The sequence below is a fragment of the Urocitellus parryii genome, chromosome 9 (genome assembly GCF_045843805.1).
Source record: "Urocitellus parryii isolate mUroPar1 chromosome 9, mUroPar1.hap1, whole genome shotgun sequence".
In the NCBI taxonomy this organism is placed as follows: Eukaryota; Metazoa; Chordata; class Mammalia; order Rodentia; family Sciuridae; genus Urocitellus; species Urocitellus parryii.
In genome coordinates this window covers 132,420,844-132,447,988 of record NC_135539.1, presented here as the reverse complement: position 1 = coordinate 132,447,988, position 27,145 = coordinate 132,420,844, and the positions used below count along the sequence as shown (strand labels likewise).

The 27,145-nt window shown below is 42.5% G+C and overlaps 2 protein-coding genes across 2 annotated transcripts in view; both read left to right on the top strand.

Annotated features, from left to right (window-relative positions):
• The first annotated feature begins 324 nt into the window (after positions 1–324).
• On the top strand, positions 325–1,107 carry LOC113185661 (transmembrane epididymal protein 1-like). The gene has a single exon (XM_026392869.1). It carries the CDS (start codon positions 325–327, stop codon positions 1,105–1,107), a length of 783 nt encoding a protein of 260 aa, XP_026248654.1.
• A 5,400-nt stretch (positions 1,108–6,507) lies between these two features.
• Positions 6,508–27,145, top strand: part of Rgsl1 (regulator of G protein signaling like 1) — a 42,400-nt gene continuing 21,762 nt past the window's right edge. The window contains exons 1-9 of the mRNA XM_077802955.1: positions 6,508–6,520; positions 9,520–9,602; positions 11,834–11,908; positions 13,135–13,264; positions 17,118–17,222; positions 18,202–18,363; positions 19,430–20,394; positions 24,252–24,314; positions 24,759–24,981. Coding sequence (XP_077659081.1) covers positions 6,508–6,520; positions 9,520–9,602; positions 11,834–11,908; positions 13,135–13,264; positions 17,118–17,222; positions 18,202–18,363; positions 19,430–20,394; positions 24,252–24,314; positions 24,759–24,981 — 1,819 coding nt within the window. The remainder of the gene's footprint in view (positions 6,521–9,519; positions 9,603–11,833; positions 11,909–13,134; positions 13,265–17,117; positions 17,223–18,201; positions 18,364–19,429; positions 20,395–24,251; positions 24,315–24,758; positions 24,982–27,145) is intronic.

The following is a 27,145-nucleotide window of genomic DNA, read 5'->3' as shown; positions in this document are numbered from 1 at the left end:
TGGCACTGGGATCAAGGACAGCGGGTGGAGAGGCAAGGATTCGACCATGCAGAGGCCTGGCCTTGTGCTGGAGGACGGGCTCATTTCATTGTCCACGGTTAGGTGGTTATCAGTGAACCACAGCAGAAGGCCAGGAAGGAAACCAAGACACCCACCCCAACAGTTAGGCCCTCCTCCACAACCTCTTCCCTTCTGTGTGTGGATGTGGTGGGCTGGGTGGGCAATATAAGCTTCACCCGGCTCCCTCCACACTCCAGGGCCCTGAGAGAAAGGCCATCCCTGAACATTTGGCTTCTGCCTCTGGACTCACCCGCCTTCAGTTCCATGGGAGGCTTTGAGGGTCATCTGTACCCAGGGCTGTCTCTGTTCCTCTATGGACTTTACCAGGCACAGCTCGTCTCTAGGGCCTTGATCTGCAACTCCCGTGTCCAATATCCACCATGTCGCCCTTGGGACCAAGGAAGATGGGCAAAGCTACGGCAGATCTATTACATTGGCCCCATGAAGATCCTAAGTGCCTTCATTTTAGTAGCCCAAGAGTTGAACAGCGTTCATGGACAGCTGGTTCTTATCAGCAAGATGTATCACCAGAGAGACTTTCTGTACCGCAAACAGTGGCAGCACCTCACTCTCTATTTGACCTTCTTCCTGACGGGGTGTGCAGATACGGTGAGCCAGAACCTGATGCCCCAGAGGTGTGTGGCTCTGGAGCAAGGCACCCAAGCCCTGGGCATATTTCTGTTTCTGCCCCTGATGGTGTCTCACATGCAGGACACAGAAGGAGTAGAACTGCAGTTTCACATCCTGCTCACCCAGGCCATGTTCCTGCTGACGGTGGTAGTGACTGCAGAGCTCTGGGCTCCCAATGCCATGCTGATATGGACAATGAAGGCCTTTTTGTACATGATCACAGGCTCTTGGTTGGTACAGATAGGCTTTATGTTGTTCAAGCCAATCTCTGGCTATAAATGGATGGATGATGACAAAAATGACATAGCGTTTGCCACCACTTTCTTCTGCTGGCATGTGGTCTTCAATGCCAGTTTGATGATCTGGATCTATGGCTTCTCTTTTTTGTGGTATTGCTACATTTTTATTAAAGACTGAACCTGGATGCGCCCCCTGGTAGTGCCCTGTGGCCTTCACACTCCAAGATGCCTGGATGAGAAGCTGTGAGGTGAGCCGCCAGGAAGCAGAACCTGGTATCCTTCCTTCATGGGGGTCCTACCTTGAAGCTGCAGACTCTGCTGGAATGGATGTGCACCCTCTCCCTTCTGGCTTCCCTCAGCCTTGTTTGAACAGTGCATAGAGGAAAGGTGAACAGAATAAGAGTCCTGCCACTAAGACCTCCTCTCTCAACTCCCCAAGCGTTTCCCTCCTCAGCTCCAGCTATGGTACCTGCTTGCCCTGCACCTCTCTGTATCGCCCACTCCCCTCCCATGAGAACATTAAAGAAATTTTCTATATCCTGCTTTTGAAACTTTTTACAAATATCCCTCACTCCACCACATGGAATATCCACCACAGTCAAATTTAGTACATAATAATAATTTACCCAACATAATAACCACATTCATTCTTTCTGGTTCTGGATCTCTTTCATGATGATACTATGAAATCATATTTTGACTAAATAGAATTCAGAACTCATTTTGAGTTCTTTATTTTGATGACTTTGTGATTTATCAAGCAGAAAGTCAGACCCTTTTGCAGCTTCTTGCTCAGTGAGATCTAGAAGAACAGAGCAGCACCCTACTCACAGAGAGGGCTCCAAGGGCTCGACTGCCTCCAGGGGTTCTCCTCTGCACTGCCTCCTCTAGTACTATCAGACTCTCCCTCCAGGCATGTCACCCACTGCTCTGCACACTTGGGAATCAAGTTCCAAGTAGTAGATTCGCCAGGACCCACTCTTTTCTGATTCTCCTATATAATAAAATCCAATGACTTATCTCTTCTTGATGCTTTTTTTTTATCCTCACAACTCTCCTGACAGTGAAGTTTGTAGGTGAATATTATCTAAAACTCAAAAGGGTTAAGAAAGTAGCTTAAGGAGGCTAGACATTTTTCTGTGTCACACAATGCCATTGCTGGGTGTCAGGGAGGCTGGAATTGTGAAGGGTAGAGCCAAAGTTATTTGGAACCATAGGCTATCAAGACTTTATCAAGTTTTCCTCACTCATGGCTAAGTGTAAAGCATCTGGTCAGGACAAAGTGGGGCTGGGGCTGGGGCTGGGGCAGGGGAAGGGGGTTCCATCATCCTTCCCATTTCCTTTGTTCTTCTGGTTCCTGGGAGAACTAGATGTGTCCTTTGGTTCTGGTCCTACACTTCCTTGTTAATTTTCTTGTTCAAAAATTAGGGTGCAAAAGGAGTGAGTTGTTGTGAAGGATCTTCACCCTGTGGTTTCGGGGGCTGTGAGCAGCCTGTTATTGTGGAGGGGGAAGGAATCTGGGATCTTTAGATAAGACTCAGCCAGGTCTTAGCATGTGCTGGACATGTGGCATGTGACCAGCTCCGTGGATGGTTCATACCTGCATCAGTGGGATCATCAGGCAACCACATTCCTGTCCAATGGAGACTAACAGAGGACCCAGGTGTGGAAATAAAACATAAGTTAGCTTCTATGCTTCCCCCTCATCCTAGGAACCAATGGGGCTCTGCCCTCTTCCTGGTTATCACTTCTGGTTCCCATACCTTGTTCCCCCGTACCTTGGACATCCTCCCAGGCCTTGGCCCAGCCTCATAGCTCCCCTTCTCTGGCCTGTTTGATCCTCCTCTGGTGCCTTGAAACTGGGGTGACAGGAGATCTGCTTGTCCTCTCTTCTTTCTTTCTTATTGAAATGACAAAAACTCTGTTTTCTTCTCCACTCAAGTCTCCCTCCCTCCCTCCCCACCCCCCCTTTAAATCTGAAGAGCATATTTTGGATTTTTTTAAACTTTAAAAAATTGACTCTTGCTAATACAACCCAACCTCTTCATGAATTGAAATTTCTGACTAAACAGGAGAAAAGCCACATACAAGGGATGAGAAGTAAGGACTTAATATTAGTATTTCAAGATTTTATCTCCCTGCGAAGATGACAGTTGAAGGGATACAGAAGCTGAAGAACTATCCCATTTTTAGTGCTTTTAAAGTTCTTTTAAATAACTGATGAATTCATCGATTGTAGAAAATTGATGCCCCCAAATATTATTATGTCTCAAAACATATACCTTCAGGGAAAAATGCTAAATATTAGCAGTATCAGCAGGGGTCTCAAAGCCACAAAGAACCATAGCCAACATGCGATACAGTGGCAGAATAGGCGGGCCTACTGTTCTGACATTAAGGGTTTTTGTGTACCTTGTGTTAATTAGGTATGAGCACTTGGAAATTAATCCTAAACACTTGGGAAAGAAAAACCAGCTGAAGATTAACTTGGGGAAAAACAAAAATCAAAGTCTCCAAATTAGAGTACTTTTTGGAGAGAAAGATGTAGTCTTTCCCACCGTTCACCAGAGGGAGCCATTTCCACATGAGACTGGAAGGGGCACTTCGTCTCCATTTGGTATTGAATTATATCAATTTAAGGGAAGTGATGGAGGGATGGGGAGGAAAGCAGGAAAAGCACATAAGCAGTCAGTAAACATCACCTGCATCTGTTTCCTATTAGGCTCAAATGTGTAGACATGAATAAGCACAGAATTCAATCTATGAGATAGAAGTGTGTGTGTGTATGTGTGTGTGTGTGTGTGTGTGTGTGTGTGTGTGTGTGTCTCAAAACCTCTGGGTCACTCACTCTCTGACTACCCTTTCTATTTTGGTATTTAAAAAATCATTGTGTGACTTTCAAGAAGAACTGTCTCCTACTGTGGATGCCACAGGGAGTATGATAGTCCCCCTCCTGGCCCTGGTAGTAAGGGCCAACAACCAGACCCTCCTTTCAGAACTTTTCATCTTGAGGAGGAAAATGGGAAGCTCAGTGGAGAATAGTAGCTCTATAAAGGTAAGTATTTTTGACTGGTTTACTCATGGACACATCCAAAACATCTAGAAAATTTTCCATCATACAGGGAAGTGCTCAATAAATAGGGAATTAATTAACAAATAGGAAACTGAAAGAAGCCATTGTGACAGTGAATCAGGTCCAGTATCTGTTTTGCAGCTGTGAGTCAAGACCCTAGAAGCTCTCAAAAGAAAGCATGTTTACCGTGAGGAAGAAAAGTCATATTTTTGCAAGTGTTACTGTTACTCTGTTTCCTAATATTTGCCAAAGAGATCTGCTACCATTTTCAAAGTAACTCCTGGAGTAAGAAGACCCTCCACATTTTGGGAAATCATTTCAACTTGAATCTGATACACCTAGTAAATCTCACAGCTGAGATGTGAAGTCAGGTCTATCTAATTTTAAAAACATTGTTTCCCATGTTTTCCTGATAACAATAATTATCTGGGGTACTTGTAAAACATATAGACTCCTGAGCTCAACCTAGTCCTTCCAACAGAATTTCCAGGGGAAGGACCTGGTAATTTATGTTTTTAACAAGTGCCCCCATAATTCTTATTATCACACAAATTTGGGATACATCTGGTACTCCTCTTTTGGGAACTAGAAGGTTCTAAAAAGGTCACAGGGACATGCAATCATTATGTACTTCAAGCCTCTAGCCAGGAATGTGGGCTTCTGAACCTTACCATTGTTGGTGTGATCATCATTTGGTTGTTAATGTCTCCAACAGTCAGCCTTTTTGAGCTGTGGGGAATGTGGTGGGCAGCACTTAGGGCTAGAGAATAGCTTCACACAGCTTAGTTGAAGACCGGCCTAAGAGCATACCATCTCACAGAATACGAATACATATCGCTACTGTGTGCACCATTAATTTTGGAAGAGACCCATTTTTAAAATAACTTATTCTGCCTCCCTCCCTGCCCCATGGAACAAGGATTTAAGCATTATATAAGCTTCCCAATGTAAGGGACCAGCGAAACGTCGGAGGAAGAGACCACCAAGAGACTGCCTCATGCAACAGCAAAGGGTTTATTTGGGGACCAGCATGCTGGGGCTCAGAGCTCACTTGAATAGAGCAAAGAGAGATAGAGCCCTGAGAACAGCTCAAGCAGAGCTTATATACTTTCCTTGGAGAGGGCAGGGAGGGAAGTTACATTTTGCAATTTGGCAGTTGGGGATAGCACATTCTGGGAACAAGATTAGCAAACAGTTCTTAAGATTTCAACAGTATTTTGTTAAGCATATAGAAAAATGGAGTGACAAGTACCTATTTTATTAACCTTTCAGTGTGACCATCATTTGGTTGTTAATGTCTCCAACAGTCTGCCTTTTTGAGCTGGTGGGGAAGGTAGTGGGCAGCACTTAGGGCTAGAGAGTAGCTTCACACAGCTTAATTGAAGACCAGCCTGAGAGCATACCATCTCACAGAATACGACGAGTACACATCGCTACTGTGTGTGCGCCATTAATTTTGGAAGAGACCACAACTCTATTTCTTTTGCTGAGGTTGTGAGAGCCTTTTCCAAAAGGAGATGATATTCCAAGAAATAAGCTGATATTAAGAACCACCCAGAACTTTACTCTGAATTCCCTCAAGATCTTTGTGTTACAAGGACTAATGGATAAGGTGATAATAGATAGAAGAAATACAGTAGACTATGAGCCCATCTGCGACAAGTAAAACATCAAGAAGATTCTCTTCTCATTTTTAAAATAACAGTATCTGGTCTTTATATATACTAAAGAATATAATAATTTTTTCAAATGTAAGTAATGTTTTATTGGCAATTCATTATTAACATTCCTTTCAACTTTCAAAATCTTATCCCCCCCCCCCATGGAACAAGGATTTAAGCATTATATGAGCTTCCCAACAATTCTAGAACTTTATAGAGTTCTTTAAGTCCTCTCATAAGTATAACATTGAACAACTCCATTCTCAAAAGTTTGGGGAAAAAAAGTTTTCTGCCTAAATTATTAGGGTTTATAGGGCTGATGGTCTTTCACTTTTATCAGAAGAGGACCAGAGAAACAAAGAGTGGATGAAAAGATCAAGCATCTGCCTCAAAACCTTTCAGAGACAAGGAAGGTCAAGTCCTTTGAAAGTTGTCTTCAGGGTGCAGAACATCCAGGAGACACTGCTTATTACAATCACCTCTAGTATAACAGTTTACAGGTCCGTGGGAACTGAAGTGAGTCACTCAAAAACATCACCATAAGGTAGGAAAGGATGGAGTACTGAAGAGGGCTTGGACACACTTAGAAAGAACCTGTCAATGCACACAAAAGAGTGTGGACCAAGTCCAGGATGACTCTGGTACATTCAAAGGAATCGGTAAAATCAGGTAAGAAAAAAACTTACCTTCAGATGATGGTCTCCATCAGATATAAGTAGGCCCCCGCCAATGGAACCTGGAACTCCTCAGAAGTGTCACTGTGTGTTCACAAGGGGTGGGTTGCTGTTGACTACAGGCTAATTCTGTTTCTAACCAATCACAGTGGCAGGAAAAGCGAGGCAACATGAGCAACACTGGTGAGTGTCTGAGAGAGACGTCTCCAAGACTGAGCCCCCGAGGCAAACCACTTGCCTTCCCAGTTCACTGGAGTCATCATTGGGGGTACCACAAGTGACCCGTATGGCAGTCATGCCCTTTGTTTTCCTCCTCTTTCTCTCCTGCCCCTTCCTACTTCTGCTACTAGATGTTAAGGATAGGACAGGGCCTTGTTCATGAGACAACTAAGCCTAGAGGAGAGAGTCAAATATAGCTTGGCCCTCCATGTGCCTTACCTCCTCCAGGGAGACGGCTTGCAAGGGGTTTGGGATCATCCAGTGATTTCTCACACCAAGTCAATATTATGATTTGGAATGAGCACAAAAGCCCTTCTCCAATTATTAGGAAGTCTGAATCCAGAACAGAAGAAAATGGCAAAAAAGGAATAAAGAAAATGGGAAGGCAAATGTGGGCAGCCTTGTTCCCTTACCTCGATAAGACTACTTCATGAGTGGTGAGCCCTACCATTAAAGCCTCTCTGGATACCAGAAGTGTATGTAGATAAGGAAAATGATCCATTGAGAAATTTCTGCCAAACCCCACTGTTCGGCTTGCAGACAGTCTCAATAACATACTTATTCAGGAAATGCAAATTAGGCTTTATAAATTACAGAGGAACAAACAAATCCCAGAAGATTAAAGATCAGCTCTTGAAAGAATAAATCGTTCAGCATTTACAGACTTGGATAATGTGCGAACATTTTAAGTGCCTAGGACAGGATGAGAAGACCAATTCGCTCCTCCCAGAGACTCAAAGGAGGAAGATACATCAATGGACAAAACAACATGGCTTGTCAATTGTCGTTGTGTTCCACCACTGTGGTAGATTCTACCATTCTTGGTCACCAAGATAATATGTAAATCAGTTCTTGATGGGTATCTAGTCATTTGTGAAGCTGACTAGAGTTGAAAGGACATTTTAGGCACTGGGAAGGTGAGAACAAAGACATGGAGTTTGAAATTTGAGTATCTACCATATTCGGGAAATAACAGTGCCTTGGTTTTGGCTTGGAAAAGGGAGGCGGCATGGTGTGCAGTGGTGGGAGATGAGCCTAGGAGGCAAAAGTCAGACAGGGTGAAGCTCCGGCACTTAGACTTTACCTTAGGACATTGAGGGGACTTTGAAGAGTTTTAAAAATAGTAACATCAACATATTATGGTGGCAGTGCATGAATGAAGAAGGAAGAGACTGGAACTAGGGAAACCACTTAGAAGACTGATGCAGTAGTCTGAGAGAGAGATGATAAACATCTGAAATAAGAGAATAAACCTATGGAACCAGATTCCAGAAATAAATTCAGGGGAGAAACCATGGAACAGACCACCATTGAATGTGGTGGGGTAAAGAGAAGAGAGATGGAGCAAGAGAGAAGGAGAGAGGAGAAAAGATGAATCTCGGTTTTCTGGATGTAGATAATTGAATAAGTGATGATTACAGTAACTGAGACTGGGAATATAGGAAAGGGGGCATGTTGGGAACCTGGACATTTTGAACATTTTGGAGTTGCTATGGATATGTATGTAGAGAAGTCCCACAGCTCATTGGATATTTACAACTAGAGCCAAAGAGAGAAGTCTGGGCCAGGAACTCAAATTTTGGAATAATTTATGTGTCATAGGATAAATCAGCCAGAGAACTGCTCATAAAAAGAAGAGCAGAGAGCTGGTGAGAGAGACCCAAGAAAGTTCATGTGAAATACAGAACAGAAGAAAATGGAAACACAGAATGAAGAAATGGGGAAGGCAAACATGTGGACAGCACTAAAGGCGGGGGGAGACTATCTGTAGAACAGAAAGCAAGAGTGGCCCCAGCTCCCTGCTCATAGTAGCGTTTGATTGTCTGGGTTTCTATTTCTATTATTCAAAGGCCTTGATCACTTGGTGTAATCAGGAAAGGTGACGGAGGTAAACGGTCTTCTCATGTTACCAAAACTGCACTGTAGTGACGGTGGAGGGTGGCACTCACCTCACCAAACCCTTAACTAGACTGATAGTCTACTGTACCAGATTTCGATTGTTGGTTTTATAGTCTTTTATTATGAACTTTGGGTATGATGGATATGGCCCATTAGTTGCCAATTATCTTGTTACTCACTAGTTGAACATTGGGCTCTAAAGAGTGTAGACAATGAATTGGAATACACTTAGGTCCCTAGTCCACTGAGGGTCTCCATGTTTAGTTTTTCTTGACATTCAATATATCCTCTGACTAACTTAGACAAAATAATAATCAAACCTGAGAATTTAATAAATACACTGCACCACCAAACCAAGATTCAGGAAAGCTCTTACCAGCTTGTAACGCTGGGCCCAAACTCACCAGCTGAAATTTGACTGCAGCACAAGTAAATTCCTGCCCCTGGTTTCTGACAGTGATTCTATTAAATAAAGTGTGGTGGAGCTAAGGGTGCAGTGTGAGAGCTCCCAAGCTGGCTCCGTTTCAGGCCACACTAATGCAACATGCCACATGGGCAATAGTTCACTTCTCCTCTGCCCTGGGAAGCAACTGCAGGGCTTGGGTTGTGGGTGCCATTCCCACCCGCGAGAGAGGAGCCTGATGGAAAGGAGGCCACATGAGGAGGAACAGGCTGAAGAACTTAGTGACCAGGCAGAGAGGCTGGAAGTAAGCCCGAGGCTGTGATGTCTTTATAAATATTGGAAGCGCTGTCTTATGTAAGAGGACTTGGATGAATTGTAGAATTTCCCAAAATAGAAGGCAGTTCACTGTAAGAAAAAACTTCCTAATGTTTTCTCTCTTCACAAATGGAATGGGCAGCCCTGTGAGGCTGTGTGCTCCCTCAGCTGGGAGTATATAAGCAGGTGACATGGGAGAGTCCTGGAGAAGGGGAAGCCGAGTGGATGACCCTAATGGAGGTCATCGGGCTGAGATTCAGCCATGGGAAATTATCTTGTTTTCCCAACATGAATGCAGTCCTGGTCATGGGTTTTGTTTTGTTTTGTTTTCTCTCTCCCCATACAGAGATACTCCGTTCTACAAATCTTATAATTCTGCTGAAGGATGAAATCTTTGCCGATTTTTTCAATACATTTCTTTCTCTCCCGGTAAGCATTGTCAGACTTAAGTTCAAATGTTTTATTGACAGCTGAATAATAAACCTCACTGAGCTCAGTGCCCTTTTGTTATTTTCGTTGTTTACTAAGTTCCTTATCAAATGCAAACTTTTCCAACTTGAGCCAATAAATATGAACCAGAACCCCCTCTACAATCTCCGGGAGCTCCCTAATATGAATACAACCAAGTTTTCAAGGCTCAGCCTCCTTAACTGCCTCTTAACTGTCCAGAGTCACCTCCCCTCACATCAGCTGCTGATCCCCAGTGCTCTAGTGACCGCCATTTTACACTGGCTAAGTGCACCTGCCATCCCCCACCTCCAAACCTCTCTTCCAATCTCACCTTAAATTCTGTTCTTCTTGGGGAATTCCTAGGCCCTCACACTGGGACCTCCTGGTGGAACTTCTCCTGCCTCTGTTCCCCTTGGCAATTTGCAGCTGTCTTGTGTTGCCTGTGTACACATGTCTGTATCCCCCTGGAGTGTGAGATCGTGAATTCCCTCAGGACAAGGACTAAGGATTATTCATTCTGTTCTACTCCCCTTACCAGGTGTTTAGCATGCAGCCTTTAAGTTGTGGGCTAAAACCAAACTGTATGTCCTCGGGCTACGTAACTTAGACAAACTTCAAAATCCAACTCAAACCCAAACCTGGCCTCATTCTACATCTTTTTTGGATTAAATTTTTGATGACATTTTAATGCTGGCATCTTATAAATTGTGGTTCATTTTAGTGAACGCCCTTTCCCACTGGATGTCATCTGTTAAAAGGTGAAATTTCAGACAAGCGGAGAAACCACTGTATTATCTCAGTTGCTGAGTGGTTACTCTGTACCAGCCACTGGGATTAGTTTTGGGGATGTACATATTAATGCGCCATCCCTGTCCTCAAGGAGCTCCCAGTCTAAAGTGAGAGACTAGTATTTAAGATACGAGTGACCTAATGGAGACTTTTAGGAGGCAGCTGGAGAGTGCATGGAGCAGGGAGGCTATTCTTCCTGAAGAGTCAGGAGAAGCTGACCAAGCCAAATCTTAGGAGTGGATATCTGAGAGCTGACCAGGGGCAGAAGGTGGAGCAGGAGGGATGGATAAAGAAGTGGGGGGAAAGACTAGGGGGTTGAGTAGCCAGAAAAGGCCTCACAGACAGAGGAGAGAAAGTAAGGTGGCAGCGGCCAACAGGATTTGAAAAGGAGGGAGGAGGAAGAGAGGGATCTCCAGGAGTGGGGCTTTCAGGTAATCCTCACACACGCTAATGCCTTTGCCACTATCTTAATGAAAGCTTTCCTGAGTCAACTTTTTTTTTGTACCAGGGATTGAACCCAGGGGCACTTAATCACTGAGCCACATCCCAGCCCTTTTTATTTTTTATTTTGAGACAGGGTCTCACTAAATTGCTTAGGGTCTAAGTTACTGAGGCCGGCCTTGAACTTGCCATCCTCCTGCCTCAGGCTCTTGAACTGCTGGGACCTAAGTAATCTTAAGACACATTAATCACCCAATTTATGAAGACAAGTTTCTAGAAACAGAGTGATGTGGAAAGGTGGCATTCCGGCCAAGAGTGTAAGATGAAGTCCTGGCCATTTTGGCAGCTGTGGTATACGGAGAGACAGTCGTGTTTATCGTGTCAAACACTCCTGTCAACATGTCTACCATTTAATTCCCATGGTTTCCCTGTGATATAAGCACAGAAGCCTTTTCCCATCAGTTCCTAGATGATAATCCTTCCCCCAGGCTCGACAACAGAGAATAGTAGCTTAGAATTGATGCTCTCAAAGCCTCAGCATGTAATTTTTACCCCTAGTCCTCCTCATATCTTCAGCCCTCTCTACTTTCTCCAGTTCAAGAGTTTAGGTAAATCCAAAGCTACTTCTCATTAGGAAAAGGTTTTAGAACTTGGCTTGAGCTCTCTAAGTTCATGAGGGAAGGGGATGATGCAACCCACAGCGTAAGGTGTTCTCATATCAAGGGCTTTCGGCTTTGCACATAAGCAATAGCCCCCAGGCCCAGGCAGGATGCAGTCAAAAGATGAATGAATATTGCAATTCTCTCTATTCAAAGTCTTTTTGTGCAGGTTCCATTGATCCGGTGTTGCAAATTTAAGAATTAATGTCCCTTCAAATAGGAAAACAGCAGAGCCTCTCTTCCTCTGTGGCCGCAGGAGCATGTCATGAATATGAAGAGAAGCTCTTGGCTCTTTGGCTGTTTCCTAGCTTTCTTTTACAGGTCTTTGGTCAGACCCCATTTTATCTTGTTGAAAAATCACAGTGGAACTTGTGGCCAGAAATACCTCGCGACTTGGTGAGTAGGAGCCTAGGATGGCAGAGGGTTTGGGGCCGAGGAAGAGAGAGAGTTGTATTTGAAGCATGGATTGGGAGAGAGAGGGGAAGAAGGAGATTAGAGAATGAGTGTAAGAAACCAGAAAGCAGGTGAGTAGAAAAAACAGCATCATGCCAGGTAAACGTTTCACACTCTCACCTTGGGCAAGCAATTTCTGGTGAATTCTTTCCTTTATATTCTAGTCCATTATTAGCAATTTTAATTCATCTCTCATGTCTACTGTGATTGGGGATAGTAGATGTTTGGAATACTATGCTGAGAAAAACCTTGAGCCACATTTAAGCAAAAAGAGCCCAGGAATTGATTGGCAATGGCTACATTGGGTGGGATATGAAGTGGCCATCTCTAGTCCACACAGGTATGATCAGATACACATTATCAGATACAGATCAAGGTAAGGTGCCAATCTGCAGTTCTCTTCCAGAGGCAAGTTTTTCCTCTTCATCTTTTTTCTCTTCATATATTTCTTTTCCTATTCCTTCTAGATTGTCTTTCTCTTCACCTTGTTTCCCCTTTCTTCTTCCCAAGACTTAGATCAGCCAGTGGCTTCCATGTGCATTACCAGTGGTTTGTGGATCAGAAAAGTCACTCTAAGCCCTGCTCATAATAAGCCTTGTTTTTCTCTGAGTTACTAAGAGAAGATACCCTACTCCAATTCTTACATTTGGTTTCCCTAAAATAACTATGAAGCTTAAATTGTTAAAATCTGTCCTCCCTCCTCCAGCGTTTCCATGTCTCAGGGATCCCTTCTGTACTCTAAATGGTCTGCATGTGTTTTTGTACATGTTGTACAACTGATAAGGGTGGAGGCTTGTAAGAAATAATGTGTGTTTACAAGACAAGTTAAATAGAGTAGTTAAATAGAGTTTATGACCTGATACCATAAACTGAGACCTTTTCTGATTCTTTTCTGTAAATCAAGACTTAGATCTTTTCTGGAAGAAATTCACCCAGAAATACGGAAGAATTTTTGAAGAAAGACCAAACTTGTTAATCCATACGGGTCCATACATTTCTTTAGGAGCTTCATCTTGTGTTTCCACTGAACTGAGGATTTTTAATCCACACACCTCTACTTCCAGTCAGATACTGCCAAGTGTGAGGTTATTTATCACCACTTGCTAAGCAGCATTTCTTAACTGTTAAATTTCATTTATCTTTCTGTTGCTATTTTGATTTTTCTCTAGATTGCCAAATACAAAGGACTATTGACCTGGTTGGAAAAATATCGGTTACCTTTCTTCTGCAAAACAAACTTGTGTTTCAGTTACATTCTCTGTCAGGAATTAATCAGTTTCATTAAGTCTGAAGAAGGAGGTAAACAGAATGTGTGTGTGTGTGTGTGTGTGTGTGTGTATTGTGTAGAAATATGGGAAGCCATATTATATAATGATCCTATGCCTGCCAGTAGGATAAAAATACCAGCTGCATTTTGTACATTTTGTAAATATGTGAGTGGTCCAACCTATGTGTAGCAATAGGTTAAATCTTGGGCTGAAAAATTGGTACCTGGAGCAATAATCAGGAGTCATGTGGGATAGTCTATTTATCTCACTGTAGTCAGAAACTACACAATGGTCATAAAGTATGAAAAAATTGCCTAACATATGTACAGAATCAAACACATCTTACCACCTTCATTATTATCATTTGTTCTAAATCACCATCATTATTTCTTAACTGATACTGGAATCATCTCAATCTCCTTAACTTTACTCTTGCTCTCCTGCTCATAGCAACCAGAGAAAGCCTTTTAAAGCATAATTTTGGGGAAGAGAGTGAGAGGATTGTAGGATGATGGCTAATTAGGAAGCACTGGTAATCTCTTCCCATACCTGGGTAAGAATTACACTGACAGAATCTATATGATGTTCCTATTCTGGAGTCCGTTGAGGCTCACAACTTTCAGGGAAAGGCTCAAACAGTAAATTGTACAGCTCTTAGCATGGTAGCAGCTGCCTATCTCCAAGCACCAGCTCCATGGCTGACAGCTGTCACAGTCTCAGCCCACAGAGAGGCTTGGACACAGGTTGTGAGGGTCGCAAAATCAGAGAAGACCCCCAAATAGACAGGATCTGTGTGCTATTTGCTTCTTCTGATCACAGAGGTCCACAGACCGGCAGCCATTTCTGTTTTACCTCTCCATTGCTATAAGCCCTTCGCCATCTACTGATGTAATTTCAGCCTTGGAGGGTCTAGTCCCTCTTTTATTTTTCATTTTTCCCCCTTTTTGGAGTCAGAGATTAAGAACTAGAACATTTAAAAGAAACTAATTAGAAAATAATCAATGATACCTAGGGAAAGGCACTAGTTCAAAAAAGACATGCAAAGACCTAAGTTTATACCTCAAACTTATCTTGACACAGAAATATCTTGCAGCAATTAATTTTTTTCCCTCAAATAAATAAAATAAATAACAAAACCAGAAAACTCTGGGCAAGGCGGGGGGGGGGCAGATTCTGATTTCCAGAGTTGCACATTATTAGATTCAAATGTCAAAATTTTAACAAAAAGTCACAAGGCGTACAATGAAACAGGAAAGTATGGTCCATTTCATGGAAAAATAAGACAAAAGAAACTGTTCTGCAAAAATATCTGATGACAGATATACTAGACAAAGACTTTAAAACAATTGCCTTTAAGCTACTCCAAGAACTAAAGAACAATATAGGAAAAGTTCAGAAAATGACATGTAAACAAAACAGAAATTTCAATGAAAAGATAGAAAAGCCAAAAAGAAACCAAAGAGAAAAACAGAAATGAAAAATTCAGTAGAGGGAATCAGTGAATAGAATGGACTAGAATAGATTTAAGAAAGAATCAGTAAACCTGAAGATAGGTCAGAGGAAATTATGAAATCAGAGGAACAAAAGAAAAGATACTAAAGAAAGTGAACAGTCTCCCAGGGACCTGTGGGACACAATCTAGCACACCAGAATATGCATTTAAGGTGTTCTAGACAAGAAAAGAAGGAAGAGATAATATTTAAAGAATAATGGCTGAAAACTTCCCAACTTGATGAAAAACATGAATATAAACATCAAGAAGCTCAGTTAACTTTTAGAAAGATGAACTCTAAGATACTCACACTAAGACACATAATAATAAAATTTTGAAAGGCAAAAACAAAGAATCTTAAAGGCAGCAAGGAAGGAATAACTTGTCATTTATAAGTGGATTTCATATGATTATTAGTGGATTTATAATCCAGAAACTTTGGAGCCCCAAAGGCAAGTGGGCTTGTATATTACATTTCCAAAAGAAAAATCCAAGTAGTCAATAATTCTATGTCTGGCAAAACTGTCCTTCAAAAGTGAACCAAATGATTGAGCAATTTAACTCCTGGGTATAAACTCAAAAGAATTGAAAGTAGGGTTTCAAAGATTTTTTTTGTGGGGTACCAGTGAATTAACCCAGGGGCACTTAACCACTGAGCCACATCCCCAGCCCTTTCTATTTTTTTATTTTGAGACAGGGTCATACTAAGTTGCTTAGGGCCTCATTAAATTGCTGAGGCTGGCTTTGAACCAGGGATCCTCCTTCTGCCTCAGTCTCCTGAGCCTCTGAGATTATAGGCATGCACCACTATGCCCAACTCAGAGATATTTGTAAACCCATGTTCATAGCAGCATTCTCTACATAGCAAAAAATGTGGAAACAACTATGTGTCCATCAACAGATAGATAAGCAAAAATGTTACATACATACAATGGAATATTGTGCTGCCTTAAAAAGAAAATTCTGACATATGCTACAATATGGATGAAATTTGAGGACATTGTGCTGAGAAAAAAGACAAATACTGTTTGATTCCATTACATGAAGAATGTACAATAGTCAAAATCAGACACAGGAAGGAGGAGGATGATTGTCAGGTGCTGGGAGGAGGAGGAAATGAGGAGTTATTGTTTAATTGATGCAGAGTTTCAGTTTTACAAGAAGAGTGTTTTGGAGATGGGAGGTGGTGATGGTTGCACAACTTTATGAATCCACTTAATAACACTGAACCATATATTTTAAAAGAGTGAAAATGGTAAATTTTATGTTAGATGTATTTTACTATAATAAAAAATTGGGAGGAGGGAATATACTTCAAATTATGTTTCTCCTCCACTCTGCCTGCACTTTCCCCCACACATACCACCAGTGGCTCCTGTCTCAGTGACCTTCTGGGTGTGAGAGGCCTGGCTCCGTTTCCTCTCTGACCGAATCTCCTCCTATTCTCACCACCCCCATTCACTCCATTCCAGCCACCTTGACCTCCTTGCAATTTATCCAACATACAGGACACTTACCACTTCAAGCCTTTCCACTGGCTGTTCCCTCTACCTGGATGCTCCTCCAGATGTCCACATGGCTCCCTGTCACCTCCTCATGTGCCCATGCAAATCCTATCCCCTCAATAAAAGCTACTCTGACCATAGATCCTATGTGATACTACCTTGTTCCCATCATCCCAACTGTGCCCCCAGAACTCCCAATCTCCTCTACCTTGCTCTGCTCTTCCTTTTTTTTCTATGGTGCTTGTAACCTTTAATCTTAGTAGAGAAAGCATTTACTCATCATGCTTATTGCTTATTGTCTCTTTCACAAGAATATAAGCTCCTGGGATTTTTGTTCTGTGCTATTGTATCTAAATCACCTAGAATGGTATCTGGCACTTAGTAGGCATGTAATGAATATTTGTGGAAGGAATGAATGAACAAAATTTCCATCTGGGGTTACATTGGTAAATTTTGACTCACTAACCAAAGGAAATTAATGATGCGCTACCACGACAAAGTTAAGGTCCAGGAGCATCCATGGAGGAAAACATTATAACAAATCCCCCTCTCAACCACCCTTTCATTATATATAGACATTTGTAAAGGTGGATGAAAATGTGCCCTGAGGGCAAGATCATGGTCAAGTGGAGACTGTACGGGGAGGTGCCTTGGGTGGAGGGTGGACTGTGTGCTTGTCTGTGGGAACCACATGTCACTTGACCCATGTCACTAGATGGCATGGTGCCTAATTTCAAAAGCACTCCATTGTCAGGACCCCACTCCCTAACTGGCCACCATTTTTCTTTACTCACACTGAGCAAATGGGCGTCTGCTGTGTGCAAGGCTGAGAGAGAGAGGCAGGGGAAGAGCTCATTCTCCCTCTTACCATGGACTTTTTCTGGCAGCCAAGATGATGAGATGGAAGATGGCAGACCAGTGGCTACTGGAGAAATGCATTGGCGGAGTCAGAGGGATGTGGCGCTTCTGCTCCTACCTCAAGGGCAGCGCAGGTGGGTTCTTGAATTTGTCCCTTCAAGTTGTCTTGGATCATTCTTAATAGTTCTCTGGTTGTCCTGGATCTCCCATTGACAGCTATGAGTGTCTATGGGAAATATAAGAAGTGTTTAATAATACAGTTTGGGTAAAAATCCAGTACAACTGGGATCCATAGTAGAGGTAAAAGCAGTCAGGGTCCCTTGCGTTCATTCATTCATTCTCTTAACATTTATTTATTGGGCATTGTTTGTGGCAGCCTGTGGGCTAGTAGATTGGGATTTAAAGATGAACAAGAGCCCTGCAGGGCTTTATAAAACTGCGACTGGGGTGGGGAAATAGGGAACAAAAGGTGAACATGTGGGAAATCTCTGCTTTCTCTTCTGGGGTGTCTGGTGATTTCTGGGAGCTGGGAAGCTGGAAATGTCTGCTCTGGCAGACACTCCAGTTCATCAGGGCTAAGTTAAACTAGGAACAGGTCCTAGTTTTCAGGGTGAAACCCTGGGTCTCCAGGTAAAGAAGAAGTAGGACAGGCTATATCTTTCCGTTTGCCAATCAGTTTGGCTCTTGCAAAGTTGTAAAATAGAGAATGTGGGTCTTTGGTGACTTTTGACCCCAGCGTCTTTCTGCAGGCTGTTCACGGTGTCCAGGATCTAGGAAATGCTCTTTTTCCTCTGATCTTCATTTTTTGGGGGCAAAACTATCTCAGGATTCATACTCAGAGTCTTGTAGTTTTCCCTGAAGTGATAGTTTTTCTAGTAAGAGCAATAACAACAAGAAGTCACATAGGACCACTACCCATTAAGTCCCTTCTCCCCATGCTCTCATCCTCCCCCACACTAGGACTTTTCTGGAGATGATGTCTTACCCTGAGGAATTACTAATGATGCAGCCGAACAGGCTGATGGGGGGCGGGGGTACAAGTGGCTTCACCCAGAAGCAACTACCAAAGTGTCAAGATTAGGCAGCTCCAAGCCCATCCTGTCTGATCTGTAGGTGAAGAGTTGGTGGATTTCTGGATCCTTGCTGAGAAGATCCTGAGCATCGATGAGATGGACCTGAAAAAGAGAGACTACTACCTGTCCCTCCTTCTCATGCTGAAGGCCAACCATCTGCAGTCGGGGTCCAGGGTAGTCAAGCTCTGCAATGTGAACATCAGTAAGAATTATAAAGCATATTTGAAGTGAAATTCTTGGAGGATGGAAACAAAAAACCAATCCAGTGTCTAGGAGCCCCTAGTCTTTTGCTTTTCAGACTGCCACCCTCTCTATCTGCTTTGGTATCAAGAATGGCGGTGGGAACCCCAACCCTTAACTGGGGAAAGATTGAAAGAGACCAGCCGTCCTTGGGTAGTCTGGTGCTTGCCTCTTCCTGAGATATTACCCGCCAGTGCAGGGTGGGTGGAAGGAGTGAAGATGGATTGGAACAGGGTAATTGAAAAGTCCCTGTATCTTCTGAGCCTGCACAGCTCTCCCTTGGATTCTCTAGAACAAATTACAGCCCATGGGCCAAAGAGCAGTGTATGTGCCCATAGGCAAAGAATGTTTTTAATTTTCAAAGGGTTTTGAAAAAGAAGAAGACGATTATGCAACCAAAACTGTATGTGGTTCCCAAAGCCCAAGATGTTTACTATCTGGCCCTCTACATAAAAAGTCTGTCAACCTTCTCTTTAGAACATCAGATCCATCCATGTTTATTTGTTTGCTAAATAAGAAAGCATTTCAAATCGAAATATCAATGTGTTCTAGAAGATCTGCTGCTTGGGATTAGCCATACTTTTTTCTATTCATCTAGATAATTGAAAAATTGACAACATTAAAATGTCCAGGCTAGTGAGGGCTATTATGTGAAAGATTTGATTCTTTCAAATTATCCAACCCAAACCCTTTCCATTGGTCATCTCGGATCCTGAAGAATGACGTTCAGATATGTGTATCATTGTTCTTAATGATCTTTTCTTGTACTTTTTGCTTTTCTTTACAGTAACATTCAGTAGTCTAAACATTATTCAAGAAATCTCATAATATGCCTCATTTCTATGGGAAAGAAGAAAGATAATCAGAGAAAAAGGTCACTGTGTACTGAGAAAACCCTAAAAATGGGTCCACTGTATGTCTTCCCTATCCAGCTTTCAGAATTCTGTGAGGAGCTAATGTAAGGCTAAATACAAAGACCTTCCTCATCACCACCACATCATTTTCACCTTCTTCTATGTTCTTTCCAGACTCCCTCCTGAACCTCTCCATCTGGCATCCCAACCAGTCAACCACCAGAAGGGAGACCCTGAGCCACATGCAGAAAGTGGCTCTGTTCAAAGTCCAGAGCTACTGGCTCCCCAACTTCTACACCCACGCCAAGGTGGCAATGGCCAGCGAGGAGGCCTGCCAGGGCCTGATGCAGGAGTATGAGACTCGCCTGTACAGCGTTTGCCACACCCACTCGGGAGAACTCCCTCTGAACATGAGCATCAGGAAGAGTTTCCACTGCCAAAAACAGTACTCAAGCAAGAAGGCCAGGAGGAGGATGTGGCACATGGCAGAAACGGACCCTCGCTTTCTGGAATCCAGTCCCAAGCCGGATAGCAGGACTATGCCTACACAGGAGATGAGTTCTCAGAAGATGGTGACACAGATGTCTTCCCTGACAACAGTGGCTTCTTCAAAGGAGTCAATAATCAGTTCCTTAGAAAATGATGATCCCTGTGCTAAGAAGTTCGCTATGAAGAAATCCAAGGGCCACCTCCTCATGGAGGGCCTCTTTGAGACAAGGTTTTCCACCCAAATGAGGACTTCCACCCCTATCATTAATTATTCTTCACAGATGACAATCCACAAGGCCATGAGGAAAAGCCTCCCCCTGGGGTACACATATTGGGCCCTGTGTGCTGACATCCATGCAGGGAGTCCCTTCCGGCACTACCTAAAGAAGATGAAATTGAAAGTGGAGAGACAACTCCTGGACCTGTGGCAGGACCTACACCATTTCCTGCGTGTTCTGATGAATAACAGGAATAATGGAAATGCCATCTTTCGTCACATGCTGGGTCACAGGATCTGTGAGCTCTACTTGAATGAGCAGCTTGGTCCACGCTTACCACTCAAATCTCAGACCATTCAAGGCCTGAAAAAGCTGCTGTCTTCCGGGGATGTGACCCCCTGGATTCCCAAAGCCCAGAGGGAAATTTGCAAGGTAAGCTTTGCCTCAAAGAAATGAGTTAATTTCTGCAGATCAAGTCAAGACTGACCAAACTCCCTACCTGGTCATCTGTACTTGCTAGGTTAATTATATCTACCCACATAAATCTGCATATATTGAAAAGCTGCTTAACCTCTTAAGGCACAAGTTTTGCAAGTTTCCATGAACCAGAAAAAACTCTCAAGTAGAATGGAACGGGGAGGGGGAGTGGTCAGTATCCACCTTCACTTCCTTATTTTCAGTCTTCCAAAACCATGAAAATCAGGATATTTTAAAGATAAGTTTTACTAACTCTCTTATGCACGTTATATATTGAAAAGTGGGATCCTCCTTTCCTAAACTAGCTACCAAGGAGATAACCAATTGGGAGGAATGACTTATTACCAAAACATTACATAAAAGCAAAGGAATAGCCAGGTGTGGTGGCACACACCTGTGATCCCAGGAGCCCAGGAGTCTGAGACAGGAGGACTGCAAATGCAAAGCCAGCCTCAGCAAAAGCGAGGCACTAAGCAATTCAGTGAGACCCTATCTCTAAATAAAATACAAAATGGGGCTGCAGATGTGGTTGAGTGCCCCTGAGTTCAATCCCCAGTACAAAAAAAAAAAAAAAAAAAAAAGCAAAGGAATATCCTGAATAAAAAAAGTGAGGCCCATGATTATTGTGTCATCAGATGCTTGGCAAAAAAACAAATTGGAAAAGTCAAGTTGGATAACAGATGAGAGCCAAATAAAAGGGTCTTCTTACAGAGCAGTGGATGGGGTGGGGAGACCACAGAGACAGCACAATACCTTCCACAAAGTTGTTAAGGATGGGGCACCTTTATTATTCCTGAAGAACTAAAGAACTGAGGAGAGGGAGCAGTTACTAGAATCAGGAGGGAACAACTGTATGGAGTGAGACACAGCAGTGTCTCCTTTAAGGTAGTGATCCCTTAAGGGACGTAGCATCCACACTGATCCAGAGGGAATCTTCTGCTTTCCCATTTCCTGCCAGGACACCTCATGAGGTGAACCCAATCAGAGGATAAGAGAGCCTGCTGGTATCCATACAGGTTAATCTGCTAAGGTACAGCAGGATAAACGGTAGCAAGAAGCAAAAATAAATATAAACATGTGATTATTTAGTGCTTATAATGCTTTTGCCTTATAAGTCACATGCACGTACCTTGTCTCCTTCTGAGTCTTAGCAACTCCAAGGGCAGGCAGCATTGTATTGTTGTCTTTGTTCTACAGATGAGGAAGCTGAGACTCAGAAAGGCTAAGTAATTAGGCTATTAGTACGTAAGTAAATTAGCCTAATGAGTACATGACTGGCTGGTAGATGAATCAGGATCAGAACTCAGATGTTCTTAGTGTTTATGTCCTTCTTGATTTCCAACACATTATGATTATCTGGGATGGACAGCCAGGTAGTATCAGGCCAGAGCAGTTCAGTAGATCCACAACTGTAGCTTTCCTAAGCCCAGTTCTTGGTTAAGGAAACACTAGAAGCCTCCCTGTGTTTTGTGGAGTAGGGTCAGAGGATCAGATTAGGACTATATTTCCTGGATTAGCAAACTTTCACTGTAAAGCCCCCTACCTGCAAAATATTGAAGGTATTGGTAAATAGGTAAGTTGAACTATCCAGTTTCTCAGACTAAAAATCTTGATATCATCCTTGATCCACTTCCTCCTTTCACACCCAAGTCTAACAGATTGGTGAATCCTGTTGTCTCAGCCTTAAAAATCTATCCAGAAGTCCACCACTCCTCCCTCCCCTTGTTAGAACAACTCTCATTCTCAGCAACAGAGTAAGGTGTTCCTTAGACACTGGCAGAGATATGTGAGAAGTCAATTAGGATGACAAGTAATTAAACAAAAAGTTTCTTAATTAGATAAAGAGAGAATCTGGGCTAGGGTTGTGGCTCAGTGGTAGAGCACTCGCCTAGCATGTGTGAGGCACTGGGTTTGATCCTCAGCACCACATTAAAAAAAAAAAATAAAATAAAGGTATTGTGTCCATCTACAACTAAAAAAAATTTTAAAAGACGGAATCTAACAGAAAGATTTAGAGGTTACTAAGAGATTCGAGGAGGAAAATGGGGAGTACCTTCTTAGAGGTTATAGAGTTTCTGTTAGGGGTGATGAAAAATTTTTGGAAAAAGAAATGATTGTACATATAATTAATGTAACTGAATCATACACTTCAAATAGTTAATATGGCAAATTTTGTGTTATGTATATTTTACCATGATTTTAAAAACTTTTAAAAAATCAAGACTAAAGATACAAAGAACACTAAGACTTAATGAGAAGGGGCAGACAGAGGTGAGTTTCAATTGTAACATTTCCACTTTCGAAATTTGGTCTTAGGTAGAAGGTTGCTGTGCACTTCTGATCCTTGATTTCCTCATCAGTATATCAGGGGTCATATGACTCCCTTTAATAAAAACACTATGTGTACAATGTCCAGCAAGTAGTATGGACACAAATATTTATTCTTTTCCAACCCCTTTTCAGACCCATTGAAACTTAGACCAAGACAGGGCCTTGTGAGGTTCTCACATCCTCCTTTTCACAATACACAGACAGTAGACCAAGACCAAAGGCCTCTCTGTGAAGTACTGACGGTGCTGGGCCAGTGACCAAACTCCTGCTCAGTCTATTACAAGGTTAGCACACTGTAACCCAGAAGCCAAGTTCAGTTTACCATCTGTACTTGCATGGCCAGCAAACTACAAGATTGGTTGTACATATTTTAAATGGTTGAAACATATCGAAAGAGAAATGTCACATGACAGATATCATATAACAATCATATTTCAGCGTCCACAAATAAAGTTTTATGGCAACACAACTATGCCCATTTGTTTACACGTTGTCACGTGCTACAACTGCAGAGCTGAGTACTTCCAACAGAGACCAGAGAGCCCACAACACCTGAAACAAAAAGTGCTTCTTGGTCTGTCACATCACACACTGTTCTGAGGAGGGGCCAGGAAAGTTTATCAAGAAACTATAATACATCATAACAAAAACAATGATAAAGCTGGGCGCAGTGGCACACGCCTGTAATCCCTGCAGCTCAGGAGGCTGAGACAGGAGGATCGCGAGTTCAAAGCCAGTCTCAGCAAAAAAAAAGAGGCACTAAGCAACTCAGTGAAACCTTATCTCTAAATAAAATTTAAAAATAGGGCTGGGGATATGGTTCAGTGGTCAAGTGCCCCTGAGTTCAATCCCCAGTACCAAAAAAAAAAAAGAAAGAAAGAAAGAAACAATGATAAGGTTTTAAATAGTGTTTATTATATTTATTATCCATTACTGTTATTTTGCTGGATATATGATTATCTTTTCAATGAAAAATTCTCTACTAAGTATAACTTCTTAAACCAATTTGATGATTTAGTTATTAGTTATTATACTCAGAAATCTTGTAAAACGGAAGGATCATTAATAGAGTATTCATTTCACACTCTCTTTCACCATTCATATTCAATATATATTTAGAGCTTATTCATTAATCAGTGGCATTATATTACATTATATGTTGCCAGGATTCAATAAGTGAGCTGTGTTTGCTCAGGAATATACTTTAGTTCCCCAAGAACTCAGATCTGTTACATGATTATATCACTTTTTAAGTGTATATCTATTGCTATCCTTTGAGACTTAAAATTAGAGCTGCTATGTTCAGAACAATACAGGAAAGCCCGTTGGCTGGTCATAGCTGATGTGCAGTGCTTTCAGATCTCTAATTTGGAGACTCGGGGAATCTGCATGCAGCACAATTGCTCCATGAGGACACAAAACAGAAAGAGGCAGCAAGCTGAGCATCACCTCCTAATACCTGTGTTGTGTTTGGATTTCAGATACTCAGCCCCTGCTATAATGAGTTCCTGAATGAAGAGGACTACTGGTTTCTCGTTTTTACAGTAGGAGGGACTTTGGGTTGAGGAGGAATTGTGGGATTTGAGGAAAGAGGAGGCTTATTTGGTTAAGGAACAGGAGAAGGTGGTTTTAGAAGGCTTGTTTGTTAAAGTAAATGAAATTAGGATTTATTCCTGGAGGCAACTGGAGATTGGCTTAGTCCCTGATATTCTAAAGATAAGCCACTCAAGGAAAAAGATTCAGAACAAAGCTGACTTTGAAAGAGTCACATTCATTTGGAAAATTTTCCCTATGGAAAAATGGGTTTGATTAAAAGAGGGTGCGGGTTAGTGTGTAAAAGAGCACTGGCTCTTAATGTATTGAAGACAATCAGCATAAGGTTCTGTAACAGGGAGATAAGGAGGACTGAGTTATTACAAAACTCTTGCTTCTGGTCTAATCCCTATGTAAAATGCTGCCTGCTCCCCACCCTCTGCTCCCTCTCTTAGACTCAGACACGGTTCATCAAAAACCGGTGCCATAGAAGAAAATCTATAAGCAAAGAAGAGAACATTCTTCTTTATAAGAGGATGCAGAAATCTCTGGAGTTAACCCAGGCCTTGGCTAACATGGAGAAAATGGATTCGATGCAGTGGCCAAGCGTAGCGACTGAGAACCTACGCCAAGCTGGGTCTCTCCAGGTAGAACTGCAGTCTCCAGTGTTTCTGGAAGGTAAGATGTCACTGGGGCTTGTTTGTTTGTTGTTGTTGTTGTTTGTTTGTTTGTGTTTGTTTTTGTTTTTTTTTAACTCTTCTAGGAAACTGGAAAATTATAATTATTTAACATTTAGTGATTATTTCCTGTGTGTCAGCACTGTAGGATACAAAAATTACCACATTTGATCTTTAAATTACTTAGTTAATTACTAAGTAACTGAGGCCCAGAGAGGATGATCTCCCCAAGGTCACAACCTCCCTGACAGAGGCCAGATTTGAATTCTGACAGACTGCTGCGCCCCCTAGTGGATCTGAGGAAGCCAAAGCGCTCAAGGTGGGGCAGGCTCCTGCCCCTTTAAGCATCGCCACTGTTATTACCATTGAACCCTTAGGCTTTTGTAAATGCCACTCACTGGTGAGCTTGGGCAAGTTACTACAGCTTTCTGAACCTCATTTATGCAGCTATAGAGTGGTATAAAGTCCTGTGGTTTAGTGATCATTGAGAATATTAGTGGTAATAAAAGAAAGCAGGTGCTCAGTTGGGCACAGTGGCACTCACCTGTAATCCCGGCAACTCGCAGGTCTGAAGCAGGAGGATTTCAAGTTCAAAGCCAGCCTCAGAAACTTAGTGAGGCCCTAAGCAACTAAGTGAGACCCTGTCTCAAAATAAAATATAAAAAAAGGGATGGGGCTGTGCTCAGTGGTTAAGCACCCCTGAGTTCAATCCCCAGTACCAAAAAAAAAAAAAATGTAACATTCTTTTTAAAAACGTCAACAGACACTCTGTACAAAACAGATGCCCTGGATGATTGCCCTCGGAGCCATGCGTGGGCATGGTTATTTAAATCTAGCCCTCTCCTTTTACCTTAGAGGTTCCACCTTCCCTCTAAAACCAGAACTTTCCAAAATTTCCCCCAGAAATAATGACAAAAGTGGACGAAAGGATGGCTGGTGAACATGCTAGGTGCTGGGCATTCCTTGGGTGACTCTGGAGAGCCAGGTGTGGCCAGGAAGAGTGAGACCCAGCTCCTTCCTTCTCCTTCCCTCTGCATGCACTTCATCAGGTCCTTTCCCACTGCTTTTGGGAGCACGAGTCTGGCCTGATAAACTGCACTGTGAACTCACAGAGCACCCGAGCTAGAATGCTCTCACCTTTTACGTGGACAAACTGGGTCCCAGGAAAGCGAAAAGACTTTTCCAAGGTTGCTTGGTGAGGGAGGGGTTGACTCAGGCCTAGAAACCTGGATTCACTGAGAAACAACGTGCTGCTCCCACCACTGTGACTGGATGGTCCTGACTGACAGATGATGGTGGTGAGGGTGAGGATAACAGCGATGATGCTCACAGGAGGACAGTGGCATTAAGTACTGGCCTGAGCGGAGCGGTCCAGAAAAACTCTGTGCAACTGGATGAACTGTGAACACCACAAGTCAACCCAAAGGAGTGTTTTCCTCTTGGTAGAAGACAAAGTGCTGCTTTTCTGTTTTCTATAGCCCAGAACATTCTAAAATTCCCTTGTAGCTCAGCCTTATTGTCCCACAATATTTTTGATACAAAGATGTTACCTCTCAATTCACCATGCATTACCAGAAATCATGTGTGGTTGTTTCTAGGGGAAAAAAAATCCACCCCAATGAACACTGATCTGCCGTTATTGATGCTATTTGGATATATGAACTGTCAGTTCTGAAATTAATTCCAGAAGTCAAAGCCAAGAACAATAAAGGTCCTAACATTATTTGCCATGTACTATCCTTAAATTCATCATTTTTGAAGCTATAGCAAAATATCTGAGATTTATTCCACCTTACAAAAGATGATTACTTTGAATGGATCACCAGTCATTTGAATGAGATATTTCTTCTGTTTTTGTTGTTGTTGGTTTGGGTTTTATTTTGGGGGTACTGGGGATTGAATTCAAGGACACTCTGCCACTGAGCCGTATCTCCAGCCCTATTTTGTGTTTTATTTAAAGACAGGGTCTCAATGAATTGCCTAGCGCCTCACTTTTGCTGAGGTTGGCTTTGAACTCATGATCCTCCTGTTTTAGACTCATGAGCCACTGGGATTACAGGCGTGCACCACCACGTCTGGCTCTGAATGAGATATTTCTTGTATGTGCATTAACAGTAAGTAGCTCTGTCTGCATCATACATCTGTACACTAGCCTCCCTCAGGCA

Coding starts and splice junctions, on each gene's coding strand:
- LOC113185661 (XM_026392869.1), top strand. CDS start 325: ATGGGAGGCTTTGAGGGTCATCTGTACCCAGGGCTGTCTCTGTTCCTC.